General features: G+C 37.1%; 1 protein-coding gene across 4 annotated transcripts in view; it reads left to right on the top strand.

The window, feature by feature from the left end:
• Positions 1 to 17,875, top strand: part of SIK2 (salt inducible kinase 2) — a 120,726-nt gene that overhangs the window by 77,754 nt on the left and 25,097 nt on the right. For all 4 annotated transcript variants that reach the window (XM_081265896.1, XM_081265897.1, XM_081265898.1 and 1 more), the window contains exons 5-7: positions 14,124 to 14,248; positions 14,675 to 14,798; positions 16,103 to 16,323. In XM_081265896.1, coding sequence (XP_081122022.1) covers positions 14,124 to 14,248; positions 14,675 to 14,798; positions 16,103 to 16,323 — 470 coding nt within the window. The remainder of the gene's footprint in view (positions 1 to 14,123; positions 14,249 to 14,674; positions 14,799 to 16,102; positions 16,324 to 17,875) is intronic.

The following is a 17,875-nucleotide window of genomic DNA, read 5'->3' as shown; positions in this document are numbered from 1 at the left end:
TGTACATCTTGAGTATATATAATTTTTATTTCTTAATTATACCTTAATAAAACTGAAAAAAAAATTCAGTGCTATATTGCCACCAAAAAGGTATGTACAAATGAAGAAGGAGGCTGAGATAGGAGGATTGAAAGTTTGAGGCCAGTCTCTGCAACTTAATGAGACCCTATATCAAAATAAAAAGGACTGGGGTTGTAACTCTACCACTGGATGGTAAAGCTCCACTGGATTGAAATGGGGATATAGCTCATTGGTAGAGTACTTAAGTAGCATGAGGCTCTGAATTCAATCCTCCAGCATCACACACACACAAAGTATGTCAGGGGAATATGTACAAACTACAGTGGGAACATCAGTCTACCTTAGGAGTCAAGGGAAGCTTCACAAAGGAGGAAATATTTGAACGTAGCTTGAAAGATGAGTTGAAAGCTTGCCAGAAATTTAAACAGAAGCAGGATGTTGCAGGCAGGTAGATGGAGATTGGAACAGTGGGAACTTCAGCCCAGTACTGTTTAAATGTAAAATCTATGGGCTCGGGAGAGTGATAGAGGAAGAGGAGCTAGGTATAGACCAGAATATAAGAGTCTTGAATACCATGTAAAAAATTTTTAGTATTTATTATGTAAGTCATAGGAATCTAGCCTATTGAAAATTAGCAAGCACAGATGTGAGTAAAGTAGTTTTGGGATATCACAATTAGCTTTGCACATTAGCAGTTCTGTTCGTGGCAGCAGAGTTAGGTGGATAGAAGCTTTGGGTAGGACTACAAACAGAAGATTTATGAAAAATCCAGTGCACTAGTCCAACAAAGAGCATGCACATCTGAATAAAGCAGCAACAGTAGAGGCTGAAGGCATAGGAGAAAGGGAGGATTATTTTAGCTAGGATTGAAGAAAATAGGGGCATGGTTTAAATGCTTAGCATAGTTACAAATGATGATGTTTTGTTCTAAATGGTTATAGAGGAGTAAGGAGATCAGGTGAGAGGAGCTGACCAAGCAATTATTAATTCACTAGCAAGGTTGGATACTCAACTGGACTTAGTAAGTGTTAAGGACAAGACAACTACCCTGGATTGCTGCATTGTGGTATCAAAGATAAGCTCAACGCCTTTAATTTGTACATCAAACTGACTTATTTCTGTACCCTTTTCCAATAGTTTTTATGTTGGACAATTTGGAGAATATAATTATCCCTCATTTTGTTTTAAATGCCAGTGTTATATATGTTACAGGATATGTAATGGGTTTTCCATTCTGTATTCTGTTTTTTTTTTTCTTTTCCCTAATAGGATTATCTGAATAAGACAAGTATTTTTGTTGATTTGTCATTTAAATACATATATGTGTGTGTATATATACACACACATACACATACATACACACACACATACAAAGATTTGTGTTGAATTGACATTTTTGTTGTTGTTGTGAAAATACAATACACAGTAATAGATTGCTTCTATCATTTTGGTTTCTTTTTTTGAGGGAAGGTTAATGAGGTTGAACTCAGGAGTGCTTTACCACTGATCTACATCCCTAGCCCCCCCTTTTTTTTATTCTTCTGTAACAGGGTCTTACTAAGTCACTTAGTGCCTCACTAAATTGCCGAGGCTGACCTGAAACTTATGAACTTCCTGCTTCAGCTTCCCAATTTGCTGGGATTACTTGCATGTGCCACCATGCCTGGCTCTATAGTTTTTTAATGTCTACACTTATTTCTTCTGTTTGCTTTTCCCCCATCATATTTTGGCCTTTCCATTTGGTCTTATTTATTTCATTCACTTTTCCAATCTTCAGTAGTATATTTCACTGGAATTTTTTGTTTACATCTTTAAAGCATGGGTTGCCCTAAAATTGTCTTTTTTAAAAAAAAGTCCTAGCTCTATAAGAAGGAAGAAAGAATCCTTACTTTGCCTTAGTATTTCCTTATTATCAAAACAATAGCTCTGAGGAGTTCTAGGAGTCTTGTTAAATAGGGAAAGGTTAAATGTGAAAGTCATATGCCATAGGAATTACAAAATGTTCTGTCACTAACATCTCAAAAGAAAATATCAAAGTAGGACTAGAGAAACCTGTAAACACAAAATACAGAAAATTGATTTAAGATTGTAACCAAGTTCTGCCTATTACTATAATCCTACCTGAATCTTACGTGGATCAACATAGTGTGTCTGATGTTATTATCTGATGTTTAGGGTTTTGTTTTGTTGGTTTTTACTGCTTTTATTTTTGTTCTTTAATATCTACACTCTGATTATATAGAAGACAAATAAAATGTCAGGTACCCAAAGTTGTTCCCTTTGGTTAAGATAGTGTGACAGGGCTGGGAATAGTGGTAAGCACTTTGCTTGCCTAGCATGCATGAAGCAAAATAAATAAATAAATATGTTTCAACTATCATAAAATGCTAGTTGAAGCATAATTTTCAGGTACTTTGCTAAATACTTGTAGCTGTTGCCAGTTTTTAGGAGAGAAAGCTGAAATGAAAATAAATAACTTGCTAAATTGACACAGATAATAAGCAGCAGGCTTACAAATCAAAACTAGGTCTCTGTGGCCAAAATATTATAGTTTCCTAGCATGTGTCAGTTCTTCCTCAAGTAATAAAAAATGAATTTTGGGTTTATCATTCTATATCTATATGTTGGCTTCTATTCCTTACAAGTGGAAAAATGAACACAGTATGTCTAAACACTCAAATATATTCTTTGTTTGTTTATTTTTTTAAATAGTTTTTAGTTGTCAATGGACCTTAATTTTATTTATATATAAGCAGTGCTGAGGAATGAACCCAGGGCCTCACACATGCTAGGCAAGCACTGTACCACTGAGCCACAACCCCAGCCCCTACAAATATATTCTTGCTTGCACTTTTTTCTCTGTCATCCTCACTACCCTAAACCCCAAATTTTAGTAATGTTTATTAAGCTTCAACTATGCTGTGGGCTAAATCCTGGAGATGCATACATGTTATGACAGAAACAATAGCAACAACAACAAAAAACTTTTAACCCCTCTCTTACTCCAAGTTAATTTAAAGCACCAGACTTCTAAGTAAATATAATACAAAAGTATCACTGTTTTTAAGGCCATGAGACTAGGAGAAAGAGGAGTGGATGAGTCAAGGAAATTATAAGCTAAGGTTTGATTAGCAAGAAGGTATTTGTGGTGGGTGGGGGTAGGGCAGATGGAGATGGAGAAGGAGAGGTGTAGGAGTCAGCATCAAGGTGGCTGTTAAAGCATCTGGATCAGCTTGTGCAAAGACAGGCCAGCAAAAACTCCAGAGTGTTTAGGGAAACTACAGACAGACGTGAGCTAATGGAATGTAAGAAGTGTCAGTAACAATGACAGGGAAAGAGCCTGGACAGGAGGCAGGGCCAGACCAGGAAGGACTGCACACCTCAGTCATTAAAAGTGTAGGTGTGGGGGGCTGGGGATGTGGCTCAAGCGGTAGCGCGCTCGCCTGGCATGCGTGCGGCCCGGGTTTGATTCCCAGCACCACATACAAAACAAAGATGTTGTGTCCGCCGATAACTAAAAAATAAATATTAAAATTCTCTCTCTCTCTCCCTCTCTCACTCTCTCTTTAAAAAAAAAAAAAAGTGTAGGTGTGGTTGGGTGTTTTAAAGAATTTCCATATGATATTTATTTTTATCCATAGATATTAAGACAATTTGTTGATCCTCCTTACTTTTAAGAACATTATCTTCTCATCTTTGAGAATTCTTGACCTTTAAAGAAATCTTTTTTTTTTTTTAAAGTGGAAATTAGACAATTTTTTTTCAATGCTGGGGATTGAACCCCGGGCTTTGCACATGTTAGGCAAATACTCTACCACTAAGCTACATCTTCAGCCCCCAGTTCTTTTTATTTTTTTAATTCTGAGACAAGGTCTCACTAAATTGCTGAGACTGGTCTTGAACTTACAATCCTCCTACCTCAGCCTTCCCAGTTGCTGGGATTACTGACATGTTCTATCCCACCTGGCTTTGGCTTTTAGAGAAATCTAACAGGAAAGGTAGAATAGTGCCTGGTACGTGGAAAGAAATTGCAGGAACCTAAAGTAAAATACAACATTAGCTGCCTAGTATGTTGAAATTAAAAAGAAGCACAAACCAGAACCAGGTTTAAATTAAAATATGTATCTGTGTTTATAAGGCAGAAAATGGAATAGAAGTACCAGGGATGGTTAACTTTAATACATAAAAACATGACTTTGAGATCAGCTTCTAGTTTATGCTCCCTACAATGAGTAAGGACTTCAGAACTAAAGATCCATAGATTCACTCAGACCTGTGTGTGCTCATTTCCTTATGAAGCCCTAGTAAAACATGAGCATTAAGATATTCAGAGTCAGAGGCTGAATGCAAAGCTATATTGACTTTCAGTGGTTTTAGTAATTACAGTGTTTCCTCTTGGCTGTTCTAGCTTATGGCTATTAAGGTTTTAAAGAACATGCAGTTTTATTCTCAAACTTTCCTAATCTGAGATTTTTATTATAAATAAATACTTAGATATGGATAAAATGTATGAATACTTGGAGGAAGTTTTCAGAAAATAATCACAATTCAAACAAGGTTTCATGTAGAGTACTGAGTTCGATAACACACAATACTTGTGCAAATTCTGGCCATGCCACTTATAGGTATGACCTTGGACTGATTATTTAATCTCTCAGGTTTTCTCTATCTGCTACATAGAGATTAATTTGTTTTTCGGGATACTGTAGAGATGAGTGATTGTTAGAGACCAGGAGGCCTACATGGCGTTAGGTAAGAGTATGAGCTGTAGAACCAGGCTACCTTGGTTTGAATCCTGGCACTGCCACTTACTAGCTTAATGACCTTGGACGCATTTCTGAACCTCTCTCTACTCTGTTTCCTTATCTGTAAAGGGAATGAGACGAGTTCATATCTCATAGTGGTTATTACCTGAATATTTGTAGAGTATACTTTTAGAATAGTGCCTGGTACAGAGTGCTGCTTAAGTATTTGTTAAGTAAATTGTTAATTAAAGCTCCTGGCACCATGTAAATACTCAATAAAAGATGGCTATTATTTGTATTTAATAAATAATTGATTTCATGTGAAAATAAAGCCTTATATTTTGATAGCCATAAAGCCCCCTTCACATTTTTTTTCCTTTTTAATTAACCAGCCTTAACCAGGCACAGTAGCACATACCTGTAATCCCAATAACTCTGGAGGCCAAAGAAGGAAGATCAAAAGTTTGAGGCCTGCCTTAGCAACTTAGCAAGGCCCTAAGCAACTTATGAGATCTTGACTCTAAAAGTAAAGACAGCTGGCATGTGACTCAGTGGTAAAACACCTCTGGATTCAACCCACAGTACATACGTACGTATGTACATACATACATACATACATAAAATTAACCAGTCCTAAAGCCTTAATACAGATTTTAAAGGCATAGAAATTTGTCATCTATATTCAAAGTTTTCTCTACTTGGTGCAGATTAATTTTTTCCTTTGAGAGAAATCTTTTTTTTTTTAAAGAGAGAGTGAGAGAGGAGAGAGAGAGAGAGAGAATTTTTAATATTTATTTTTTAGTTCTCGGCGGACACAACATCTTTTGTTGGTATGTGGTGCTGAGGATCGAACCCGGGCCGCACGCATGCCAGGCGAGCGCGCTACCGCTTGAGCCACATCCCCAGCCCAAGAGAGAAATCTTAAATGTATTTGGTAATGTATATTAGCCAATTTTTGAAACAAGTCTCACTAAGTTGCTGAGGGTCTCTCTCTGAGTTGCTAAGACTGGCCTCAAATTTGATATTCCTCGTGCCTTAGCCTCCCATGTTGCTGGGATTACAGGCATGTGCTAATTATACTCCTAACTAATTGGGCTAATTAATGTGACTTGTGCATCACAAGACACTTGTCTTTAGCTCAAAAAGGATGCTTTCTTTCTGGTTTGATGTAGTAGCCCATCATCTCTGCCTTTACTTATAATAAATTTTCTACCTATTAGATGATCTAAGATTTCTGTGTATGCAATTTAGAACTACAAATGGGTGGAGGGTGATGAAGACAGGATTGGGAAAACATTTATTAGAAGTCTTCCATTTGTTATCCTTTTGCTATTTGAAAAGTATAAGAGCCTTCTTGCATGAGCAAGCACAATGAGACTTATGTCCTTCAGTCCTGCTTAGTAGGAGCAGCATATTAAATCTGGAACATGGAGGAGAGCTCAAAGATCTTGGCTAGTCTGGTTTCCCCCATCCCACCTTTATTCCATTAAAGCTAAGGAAGATCACTTATTTTCTTCTTAGCTCACTGAACCTCTCTGATAGGAAAAATAAATGGCATACCAGTCATCAGGATCACATATCATCTCAACTGTAATGAGTATTCCTTTGCTTATCTGTCAGGGAGAGTGACTGATGTTTGGAAGTGAACTGTGCAAATGGCCTTTTCTTACTAGTAGACAACAAAGTCTTCTCACTGACATCAGTGTTGGCTGCTAGAGGTATTCAGTTTGTGCAGTAGGTGAGCTTTATCCCAGTTGTTCCCCTACCTTTCATTTGTCAGCTTTCATTGCCTCGTAATTGTCTTTCTCACTCTATTATAATAATTACAAACAATGTGTAACTCTTCATCAAAGCTGGATTACTAAATTTACTGGTAATTTGAGAAACAAGGATAAATTTAACCCCAAAGCCATCTGCTGCTCTGTAGGAGGACTTTTTAAATTATAAATTAGACATTATAACATGCTTCTAGAGATTAAAAATTACCTTGGTTGTGTTGATTCCTAGAAGTTACTTGTTTTTTCTTAGGTTGAAGACAAGTTTTTCAATCTTTTGTTTTTAACCTCTTTTTTTAAAAAAATGACTTAAGTTTATCTAACAACTTCCCCCTAACTAAATAAAAATCCTAAAAGTATTTAGTAATTATAATCATTTTGCAACAGTAAACACTGATAAAACTGTTATAAGTTTTTTGTATCTTGTTCACAACTTCTCTTATTCTATTCTCTGGTTTCTCATAGTGCTCTGGGGACCAACAACATGAGCATCACTTTGAAGCTTATTAAACTTACAGAATCTCAGCCCACTCCAGGCCTACAAATCAGAATCTGCATTTTAGCAATTCCCCCGGTGCTTTTTAAATGTTGGATCTATTTTATTATTTCCTTCCAACAAGCAGAATTCTCTCCTATGCTTGGTTCCTGTTAGACAGTTATCACCAGGATCAGCTTATTTACTCTGTGCAAGACTGTTATTCCTAAAACATTGGCTCTTTGCTAATGCTGTTTGGGCACTGATAATTTATGTAATAATGGTTTTTGTTATCAGGAAGATAAAGGTCGGTCAACTTTGAAAATATAGAACAGAAAATAGTAATAGGAGTTCTAGTATGTGGTCAAGTATATCCATGGCCTGTTACTGGTTAGTCAGATTAGAGATAGTTACAGGACTCAGCCTTGGGACTAGTTGATTTCCAAGAGAGCCAGTAACTGCTCTGTGGTTAAAGACTCTAGCCAGATCCTATCTCCTATGAACATTCAGGCAACACAGAAATCAGATGAGAATATGGAAATATCAAATCTCAAAACCACTGTGAGAGTAAAACCTTGATGTACATGCCTTGGTATCAAGGAACATGTATCATCTTGTCACAATAAGGAAAAGATGTGTGTATTTAGCACATCATGTACTCCTCCAGTTAATGTAGATTGCTAAAATGAATGTAGATATATATTTCTGATATTTAGTCTATAAACATCCTCATTATTCCCATTCACTTGGTAAGGATACTGTTAGCATAGCTTTATAGTAATTATATCCCTGTGATAAATTAGGACATCTCTCATCTTAATGTAAAGGATTTTTCCTGAGCTATGACAGCTTCACCTCTAATATTAAATTGGATTAAGCTTTGGATTAGTGATATCCTTAGAACATCTGTGATATAGTAAAAAAGAACGTCTGACCTGTATTTGAATACTGGCTGAGTCATTTGCAGCTGTCGATTCTTGGGCACATCAAGAGCAGATCTAGGGCCTGGTGTTAGTTTCTAAATACCATTTTCAGTTAAAAAAAAAAAAAAAAAAAAAAAAACACGGTTCCTTAGAAAAGTGGTTGCTTCAAGGCAGGGAAAATAAAAGATAAACTTGGAAGATCTTCTGGTGCCATTAAGGAAGTGCAAAATTTTTTAAAATGGGAGCAATTCAAAGACACAGGATTCAACATGAATCAGCTCCTAATAGCCAAACCTGGAACTATTTGAGCATCAAAATAATAACAATGGTATTGAATTATAACTCAAAATAAAATATTCGATGCAGTATATAATATAGCAGGATAATAAATGAATAAATAAACAAAGTGGGGAAAGGATAACTCTTCCTTAGGAATTGTTATTAATGAGGTGATAGATTTGTTAAATGAGCATGATTGAATCATTCCACAATGTAAATGTGTGTCAGAACATCACATTTTATCCCATAAACATAATATATATATCTATTATTTGTCAGTTGAAAGTAAAATTTTTAAAACAAATAGGAATAAGGGAAATTAAAGCTAATCATTAAGAGTGGCAGCTGATTGTTGATGCAACCAAGATCTACCAGCAAATGTTAACACTAGTGGATGAACATTCAAAGGGAAACAGATTATTCATAATCTCAATGTATCTTTTAAAAATATATATTCAGTACAAAGGGAAAGATAATAACATTACAGTGGGGAAACTGAGCAGACACTGCCTTAATTAAGTGGTCAAGCGCAAAACACACCAGTAATTAGACATAATACCACTGTCCCCTTATGTATGCACTGAGACAAGCACATCACCTCTGTGATGTTCTTCCCGGAGGACTATAGCCTTGATCTAATCATGAGAAGGCATCAGACAAACCCCATGTGAGGATAGTCTACAAAAGATATAACTAGTACTCTTGATCATGAAAAACAAGGAAAGACTAAGGAACTGTTAAAATTGAAGAAAACTCAAGAGGCATGACACTAAGTGCATTGTGGAATACTGAACTGAAAAGGGACATCAATGAAAAAAATGATGACATCAAAATAAAGCCTATAGTAAAATCAATGTTACTTTCTTAGTTTTGATCACTGTACTACTAGAGTTATGTAAAATGTAAGTGTTAGGGGAAGCTGGGTGAAGGGCATAGTAAATTCTACTCATTGAAATTCTTCTGAAAACTTTGAAGTATTTCAAAATAAAAAGTTAAAGAAATACAAAGTGGGTCCAAAATTGCATGACATATGTTTTATAACAGAAAGAGCAAGTATAATGTCTGAGGAACATGGTAGCCATAGATGTAGGCATTGACTTGCAGATCAGAGAATTAAACAAGAAAGGTTGTTTCCTTGCCAGCCAAGTCAAGTACACCTGAGTCTGTCTTAGACCAAGAGACACTTCAGTGTATTCATAATACTTTCCAAAATCGGGTGACTTTGTGGGGTCTTTTTTCTTTGTTGTTGTGTGATTCTTAGGTGTTTCTATAGTGGCTAACATATCAATGGCCTTCAAATATTTAATGAAGAAATGAATGGATTTGCTTAATATGATGAAATATCAAGACAGTCTGCCCTCTGTATCTTTAGGCTCCACCTACTGGAATTCAGAAAACCACTGATGGAAAATACTCGGGGAAAATTGTATGTTTGTTTTCCAAAGGTACTCGGTAGATAGGCCTGTAGTAATTGCTTCTGTATGAACCTGTATAGATTTTTTTCTTGTCACTATACCCTAGTCAATACAATATAACAACTATTTACATAGCATTTACATTGTATTAGATAATGTAAGTAATCTAAGAGATAAGTAATAAGTAATCTAGATATATGTAAGTTGTATACACATACTACACTATTTTACATAAGGGATTTGAGCATCTGTGGATTCTGTGTTCATAAGGGGCCCTGAAACTAATCTCCCACAAATAAAGAGGGACAACTGTGTATAGTCCATTCCATTTAAATAAATAGCAATAACAAACACTGAGGGGCTGGGGTTATAACTCAGTGGTAGAGCACTTGTCTAGCATGTGTGAGGTACTGAGTTCGATCCTCTGCACCACATTAAAAATAAATAAATAAAATAAAGGTATGTGTCCATCTACAACTAAAAAAGTTTTAAAGAAAAGAAACACCTGAATTTTCATATTCCATCCCATTTACTCAACTCTTGTTTCACTATATGCTTTAGATAGAAAGCCACATACCGTGAAGGAAGAAAATTATCCAGATTCCTGTGAAGAAATAAAAAGTCTTTTAAGTGCCTTCCCATTACCACTTCTTAAGGCTGACAATTAGTAACTTTCTCAAAAATAGCTACATATCACTGTGCCAGGGAAAGAAGTAAAGGTGGCACTTAGCAGTGAGAACTCTTTAGTCATACTTGGTTTTTATTCAAGCTGTACAGCATAATAGCTAGCAGTATAACTTTCTTCTAAAATAAGGTTTCTTCATAGGGTTACTAAGAAGACATCTTCAAAGAACTTAGACCAGCACCTAGTACAACATAGTGAAACACTTTTAAAGGAGATAAGGACTTGCACTGGGGTTGTAGCTCAGTGGTAAAGCATTTGCCTAGCATGCATGAGATGCTGGGTTTGACTTCCCCAGAACTGACAAATAAAAAGAGAGAGATGGGAACTGGGGTTAGGGCTCACTGCTAGAGTACTTGCCTGGCATGTGTGAGGCACTGGGTTCAATTCTCAGCACCACATAAAAATAAATGAATGAAATAAAGGCCTATCAACGTCTTAAAAATGTTTTTTAAAAAAGAGAGAAAGATGGACAAAATAATCATGTAGCAAATCTTTATTGGATAACTCTTGTCTGCAGACAGTATGATGTGGGTCTGGGACAGCTGGGAGTTCAGACTGTCTTTTTCCTCCACACTCTACTTCCCTCTAATCTGGTTTATAAGTGAAATAATAATGACAATAATGGTAATATCAAAAACTGCTGCCATTTTCTGAGTACCTTCTGTGTTTCAATAGCTTTATATTTGTTTTCTACTTATATTATTACAACTTTCTTGATAGTAGATAGTGTTACCATTTTATAAATGAGAAAATCAAGGCTCTGAGAAGTTAAGTAATTTGCCCAAGATATATGCCTAAGTAGAAAACCCAGGGTTTGGTCCCAGATTTGCCTGACTGCAGAGTCTTACTTAATCCATTCATCAGGTGATTATAAATATATTTGAAATGCCCTGACAAGGTTGTAGAAGACCTCTACATGAGTGAGGTCTTAGTGAGCCTGGTTGCATTTTGGTGTTAATCTTTTAATATTCCCGCAATCTCAAGTTCCTGTTGAAAGTTACTACAGAAAATAGTACACAATGCTTAGTACATCTCTTCCTGTGAATGAACTGCTTTGTTGGTCCTAAGTCTACAAAACCAGTATTGCAACTGAACTACCACAGGCATGGTGATGCTTTCCTAGCTCTCCCTCTCCTGCTATGAAGTGCACCAAGGAGAGAGCCAAAGACCACATTGACCAAACCACCTTCCTGACAGGCCTGCCCCCACCCCCATCAGTCTTTTGTGCATTTCACCAGGATGTGGGGAAGATCAGAATGAAGTGGCTCTATAAGGACTCTTTGAGATTGAAATTTCACAATGCTATTTGGAGGGTATCTTCAACTTACACATTCTAAAACTCAGCCTGTGATTATGGTTTAAAGTACAACCATTTTAGTTCCTATTTCAGGATCTCCACACATACACACCCCAGAATTTCTTATGCTTTTCAGTGTAACTGAAATTAACCTTTTCTTCCTTAAACCAGATTCTTGAACATCTAGTCCTTGACTCATTTGAGAGTGTGGTTTTCCAGAAAATAAGAAACATGTATCTCTGTGTGTACATATGGGTTCCAAGGTGAATAGGAAGTGACAATAGTTGGCAATAATGGTTTCACAGAAGGAGTGCTCACATTTCACATCTATGCTCTAGGCATTTTACATTCTTAATCTCATTTAATTTTCACAGCATCCTAACGGGTAGATGAATTATCTATCCCCACATTTATAAATAGGGAAGCTTTGGTGTGGGGAAGTTAACTTCCCTAGGGTATAGGAAGTTAGAAAGTGGCAAAACTGAAAGTCATTTTATTCTCCCTAACTTTATGGTTGTGCTTTCCCCATGAAGCTGAGATGATGAGAATTGTTACTGTTATTACTGTTAGGGCTGCTTGCTCCCAGTTCTTATGTCATCCAAGGGAGAGAGTACTTTGTGTGAGGTACAAACGTGCATGGTCTGAAGGTGTGAACTGAGCCGGAGTTCACATTAACACCATGGACCCTCGCAACAAGCTGCTGGTTGAGTACTTTATTATTGCAACTTTACAAGTGGGGAAGCTAAGGCTCACCAGAATCCCAAAGCTAATCAGTCTGGCAATGGAAACTGGATCTAGTCCCTTGTGGGGCATTTCTTAAAGTTTACTATGCATAACAGTGCTGTGCACCAGCTGGGAGTAGTCAGTCCCTAAGGTAGTACATGACAACATCAAACAGTAGGCATGTAGCTTACAAAAAGTTAGAATATATTTCTCCAGTTAGAACATGAGATTGTACAAAGGCTTAGCAAGATAGGAAACTTGAATTCATGCCAAAGCTCACTACATTTTTTTGTGCTTTTTTTTGGAGGATGAGGGTACCAGAGATTGAACTCAGGGGCACTCAACCCCTGAGTCGCATCCCTAACCCTTTTTTGCATTTTATTTAGAGACAAGGTTTCTCTGAGTTGCTTAGCACCTGACTGTTGCTGAGGCTGGCTTTGAACTCGCGGTCCTCCTGCCTCAGCCTCCCAAGCTGCTGGGATTACAGGTGTGCGCCACTGCACTGGGCTTTTTATGCATATTGTACACATTTGAGTACAATGTTTCCAGAGTGCAGCTTGGTTTTGTTTGTTTGTTTGTTTCTGTTTTTGTTTTGTATTTTTTTAGTTGTTGATGGACCTTTATTTTTTATTTATTCATTTATGTGTGGTGCTGAGAATCAAACCCAATGCCTCACACATGCTGGACAAGCACTCTTACCACTGAGCTATAATCCCAGCCCTGTAACTTGACTTTTGGTTTGGTTTGGTTTGGTTACTGGGATTAAATCCAGCAGTGTTTTACTACTAGCTACATCCCCAGTCCTTTTTAATTAATTTATTTATTCATTCATTTATTTTTTGAGACAAGGTCTCACTAAGTTGCCAAGGTTGACCCTGATCTTGGCATTTTTCTGCTTCAGCTTCTGATGTTGCTGGGAGATATTCAGAGAGCATTCTGCATATAAAAGTTGTAGATACCATATGAGGAGGAGTATAAGGGCAAGGCTATTCACTGTTTTGAAGTATAATGCCATTATATTCCATAAATGAGTAAATAAATGATAATGGTGCTAGGTGGCCTAAGGATGGAAAAATACCATCCTGGATGGCCATATGCCATCTGTATTAGTGAGTTATTCATATGGGTATCTGGCTAAAACAGGTTGCATGGATGAACACTATGAGAGTGATTGCTTAGGAAACTGTACTTGTTGCCTTAAAAGGAGATAGATAGATAGATAGATAGATAGATAGATAGATAGATAGATAGATAGATAGATAGATAGATCTAATTTTATATATATATATATATATATATAAAATTAGATCTATCTTGCTACCCCCAGGTAGTGGCTGTCAGAGCAGCCACAGTCACTTAAATATGTTTTACTCATCTGTTTTTTTCCTGTAGAACATATGAGATTAAAAAAAAATCTTTATCAATCAGCAAGTAATTGAAATTCTGTGATTATCAAATTCATGATGGTTATCCACACCAGCAAATTTTCTTTGAACCTTAAAAATACTTGCTTTTAAAAAGTCCTTTTCCAGTCTCTCACTCACTTTTTTGAGAAGAAACCTCAATTCATGTATACATTCATTCATCAATATTTATTGAGTACTTGAAATTTGTGGGTCATTGTGCTAATTGCTAGGGAAGCCTCACTAGAAAGATGTCATCTCAGTTCTCACAGAGTGAATAGTGGTGACATTGTTAATGGAGCATATTATAAAATCTATTTCAGAGAAATGCAGTGTAGTTTGAGAGCATGGATGAAAGTAACATTTATTTCCATTCCAATAGATTTCGGTTTTGGAAATTTCTTTAAAAGTGGTGAACTGCTGGCAACATGGTGTGGCAGCCCCCCTTATGCAGCCCCAGAAGTCTTTGAAGGGCAGCAGTATGAAGGACCACAGCTGGATATTTGGGTATTGCTTTGCTTTGCTGTGTTAAATGCATCTATAATGATAATACTTGCTACTTTGGCCCATGGTAGAAACTCCTGGCACTTGACACATAAGCAGTATTTCATACGTTCCCCATCTGCTGGAGTGTAATTAGAGCATCTTGAAATCAATCCCTAGGAAAGAATTTCTAGGGACAGGTGTTATCATCCTAATATTAGCAATAATTTAAAGTTAAGCAGTAAGCAAAATGATGAAATTCAGATCATTTGTTATTTTTTATACTTATTGCAGTAGTCAGGGTTGGAGTTTCTTTCCCCCCAAATTCTGAGAAAGTAATAAATTTGGACAGGAATATTTCAGTCCATATGATTTTAAGAGCCCTGAGGATTTTGAGGAAGATAGAGCGTTTAAAGTTCTCCCTGGAAAGTGTACTGTTTTCTTCCCTAGAGCATGGGAGTTGTTTTGTACGTCCTGGTCTGTGGAGCTCTGCCTTTTGATGGACCAACTCTTCCAATTTTGAGGCAGAGAGTTTTGGAAGGAAGATTCCGGATTCCATATTTCATGTCAGAAGGTAACAAGTTGTCTCTTACTAATTGTGTACTTTATAGAATTTTTGTCCCAAATGAAATGCCTAGGCAAAAGCTTCCCTTTTTCTGAGATTTGGGTACAAATAAAATGACTTAGTCATTTTAAAAGCCATAGAAATAAGCTACCCATTCCATCATGTAGATGAGACAAGTTCCAGCCTCCCTACTTATAACTGAGAACAGAAGTTTCCCAGATTAAGAGCAGCAAGTCTTCCCATTCACTCTGGGTCTATAAATGTCCCATGTTTATTTTAGACTTATAGAAGCACTTCATAGATACAGGCTCACAACCATTTTACTCTAAGTACAAAATGGATTTTGCAAAATTAAAAAATTTTAAATTAAAAGCCAACTGGCAGAACTCTAGTGAATTAAGTTGAAATGCCATAATCCCTGCCTGTCTGTATTGGGTTGTTACATAGGCAGTAGTTAAATTTACTCCTTAGTTTTGTGATTTTTTTTTTCCATCCTACCTCTGGTGTTCCTACTAATAGTAGAAGTAATGCTTTTGAGCAGATAAGAGCATGGTTTGTGGAGCTTTATATCCAGACTCTACCTGGTTTTAATCCTTACTCCACCACTCACGCCGTATGGCTTTGGCAGTCATATTCCTTTCTTGGCTTCAATTCCTCATCTATAAAATGGAAATAACAATTGTTTCTACCCTAGGGTATCATGAGAATAATTACTCTACAAAGCACTTACCGTGGTGCTTGAGGTATACTGAGTGATATGACATCACCCCCTCGTGTGGAGGGTGATGAAGAGCATGATATCAGCTCAGAGAATCAGCTAGTGCTCAGAGTTGCAGCAGTGCAGTTTTCCTAGTGTAATCAGAAGTAAATAATGTTTTGTGGACCTTTTTCTCAGCAGCACTCATGAGAAAAGCAACAGCCCACTGGAGATCTCTGTCTTACCTGCATAGCCTTAGTGTATCAGCCTTGGGTATGATTGAGAAGCAATTTATCATTTTCTCATTCTAGGAGTGAGGCTTAGTTTTTTTCTTTAATACAAAACTAAGTCTGTGAGTAGATATTTTTAGTTGCAACGTTAGTAGAAAGGCTCATTTAGCAGAGACTCAGACCCATACACTCCTGCTTTTCTTAGTTCACCATGTGAACTTGACAAATATAAGTATCTTCCATGCATTCATTTTTTTATTTGACCGTCTACTTTCCAGTGGAGGGCACAGAGATTAATACCATTGTACGAAGTCACAGGAGTCAAGCAAATAATCCTGAAGTGCAAGGTGATTTATGCGACTTCTATAACATTGTGTTTTCTACAGATTGTGAGCACCTTATACGAAGGATGTTGGTCCTAGATCCATCCAAACGACTAACCATAGCTCAAATCAAGGAGCATAAGTGGATGCTTATAGAAGTTCCTGTACAGAGACCTATTCTCTATCCACAAGAACAAGAAAACGAGCCATCAATTGGGGAGTTTAATGAACAGGTCCTGCGATTGATGCACAGCCTCGGAATAGATCAACAGAAAACTGTTGAGGTAAAGTGACGAGAGATTTGACTAAATATATGTTAGGATTCCTCTGCAGTTAGTAACTTGAAATTTCATTCTCACACCTGTCATCCTGGTCTTTTAGCACATCCATCTCTGGCACCTAGGCCTACTGTTCAGTGTTCCCTGACAGTTACATCAGACTCTATTTATATTTGCTTTTATTCAACATCTAAATTCCTTCCTTTGCCTCATCTGCCAAAAAGTTCAAGAGGGTTTATAGAAGATGCAGGAAAATTGAAGATGGAAGCTTAAAAAAACAAGATAGAAAGTTTATTTCTAGACGAAGCAGTAAGTTTCATATCAGCACTATACTAGCTTGTGTAGAACGTAAATATGCAGATATGGAACAAGGCTGAAGGTCACACAGGAAATAAGGAAAGGCACTGGGTTTAAGAAATCCAGTGGGATTTAATTGTGAACTAGAGAAACTAAGAAGGCAGAAACAGGTGGGGTCCTGATTTGGAAATATTAGGGATAATAGAACTAAGAAGGTCATGAACCTGGAAAATTCCTCTTGGCTTTTTTTCCTGTCCTCTAGTGGTTAGCATATTTATAGGATATACATGTTTTTAATACCTCCACAATAGTGAAAACACAACAGCAACAACAACAAAAAAAAAACTGCTTTTAAGGAAGAAGCGAAACAAGAAAGAATATCAAATGCCCCCATGTTTGCTGTGAAAGACCAAGGCTCCAAACTACTGCCTCCTCCCCTGTCATAGCTGTATGTAAAATAAACTGGCTTTCCTGCCTGGTTCATTGTGCACCTAGTGATGTTTTTCTGTACTTGTCCATGAAGTAGATCGAGAATGGCAGCTGTGAGCGTGGTTCTGCTGGCCTGTGAGTTTTGCTGAGAATGCTCCACATTCATTTATGGGTACTCTTCCCAGCACCCATGCAGGCTGTCAGGTACAATTAGAAGCCAGAGGAGCAGTTGCTTCTCTGTTGCACTAGCATCCTGGGAAAACTGGCAGGCTAAAGATGTGAAAATTTGGGAAGCAACTTTATTTTCAAGGCTTCAAAAGGGTGGGACTGCAAAAACAAGAGGAAAAAATTACCTAAGAATGGAGACACAGTGTCTCTCCATCTAGTATCCAGATGTGATTCTCCAGCCCAAAATAATCACCAGAAAGTTCCCAAAGGCTTTAATCATTCACTTCATGGTTTTCAGTGATTTGGACTTGAGTTGAAGCAGTGCAATTAGAGCTTCTGGGCTCGGGGTGCTAACTGCCCTTCTACCATAGTTACAGCTATGAGATGGAACCGTGTGACAGCAGTGAGAATGCCTACATAAAACAGTGATGGCATTTTCTCTTAGTGCAGAAAAATAAATAGATCTTGATAATGTAAAAGGTCCAGTCAAGTAATTTTAAGGCATCAACCTTTACTTAACTAATACTAAAGACTTGAAATTGTCTGCCTTTGGGTCTAGATTTCATTCTGAGGCATACTTTGTTATTTTACTTTTAAGAACACCCACTTTTGCTTTAGAAAGGTACAGATCATTGGACTGGTTTTTATGGTACTCTACTTTCAA

The sequence above is a fragment of the Spermophilus citellus genome (assembly GCF_964194105.1).
Source record: "Spermophilus citellus genome assembly, chromosome: 2".
NCBI classification, from domain to species: domain Eukaryota; kingdom Metazoa; phylum Chordata; class Mammalia; order Rodentia; family Sciuridae; genus Spermophilus; species Spermophilus citellus.
The sequence above is the reverse complement of the archived record's forward strand: the minus strand, read 5'-3'. Positions and strand labels throughout refer to the sequence as shown.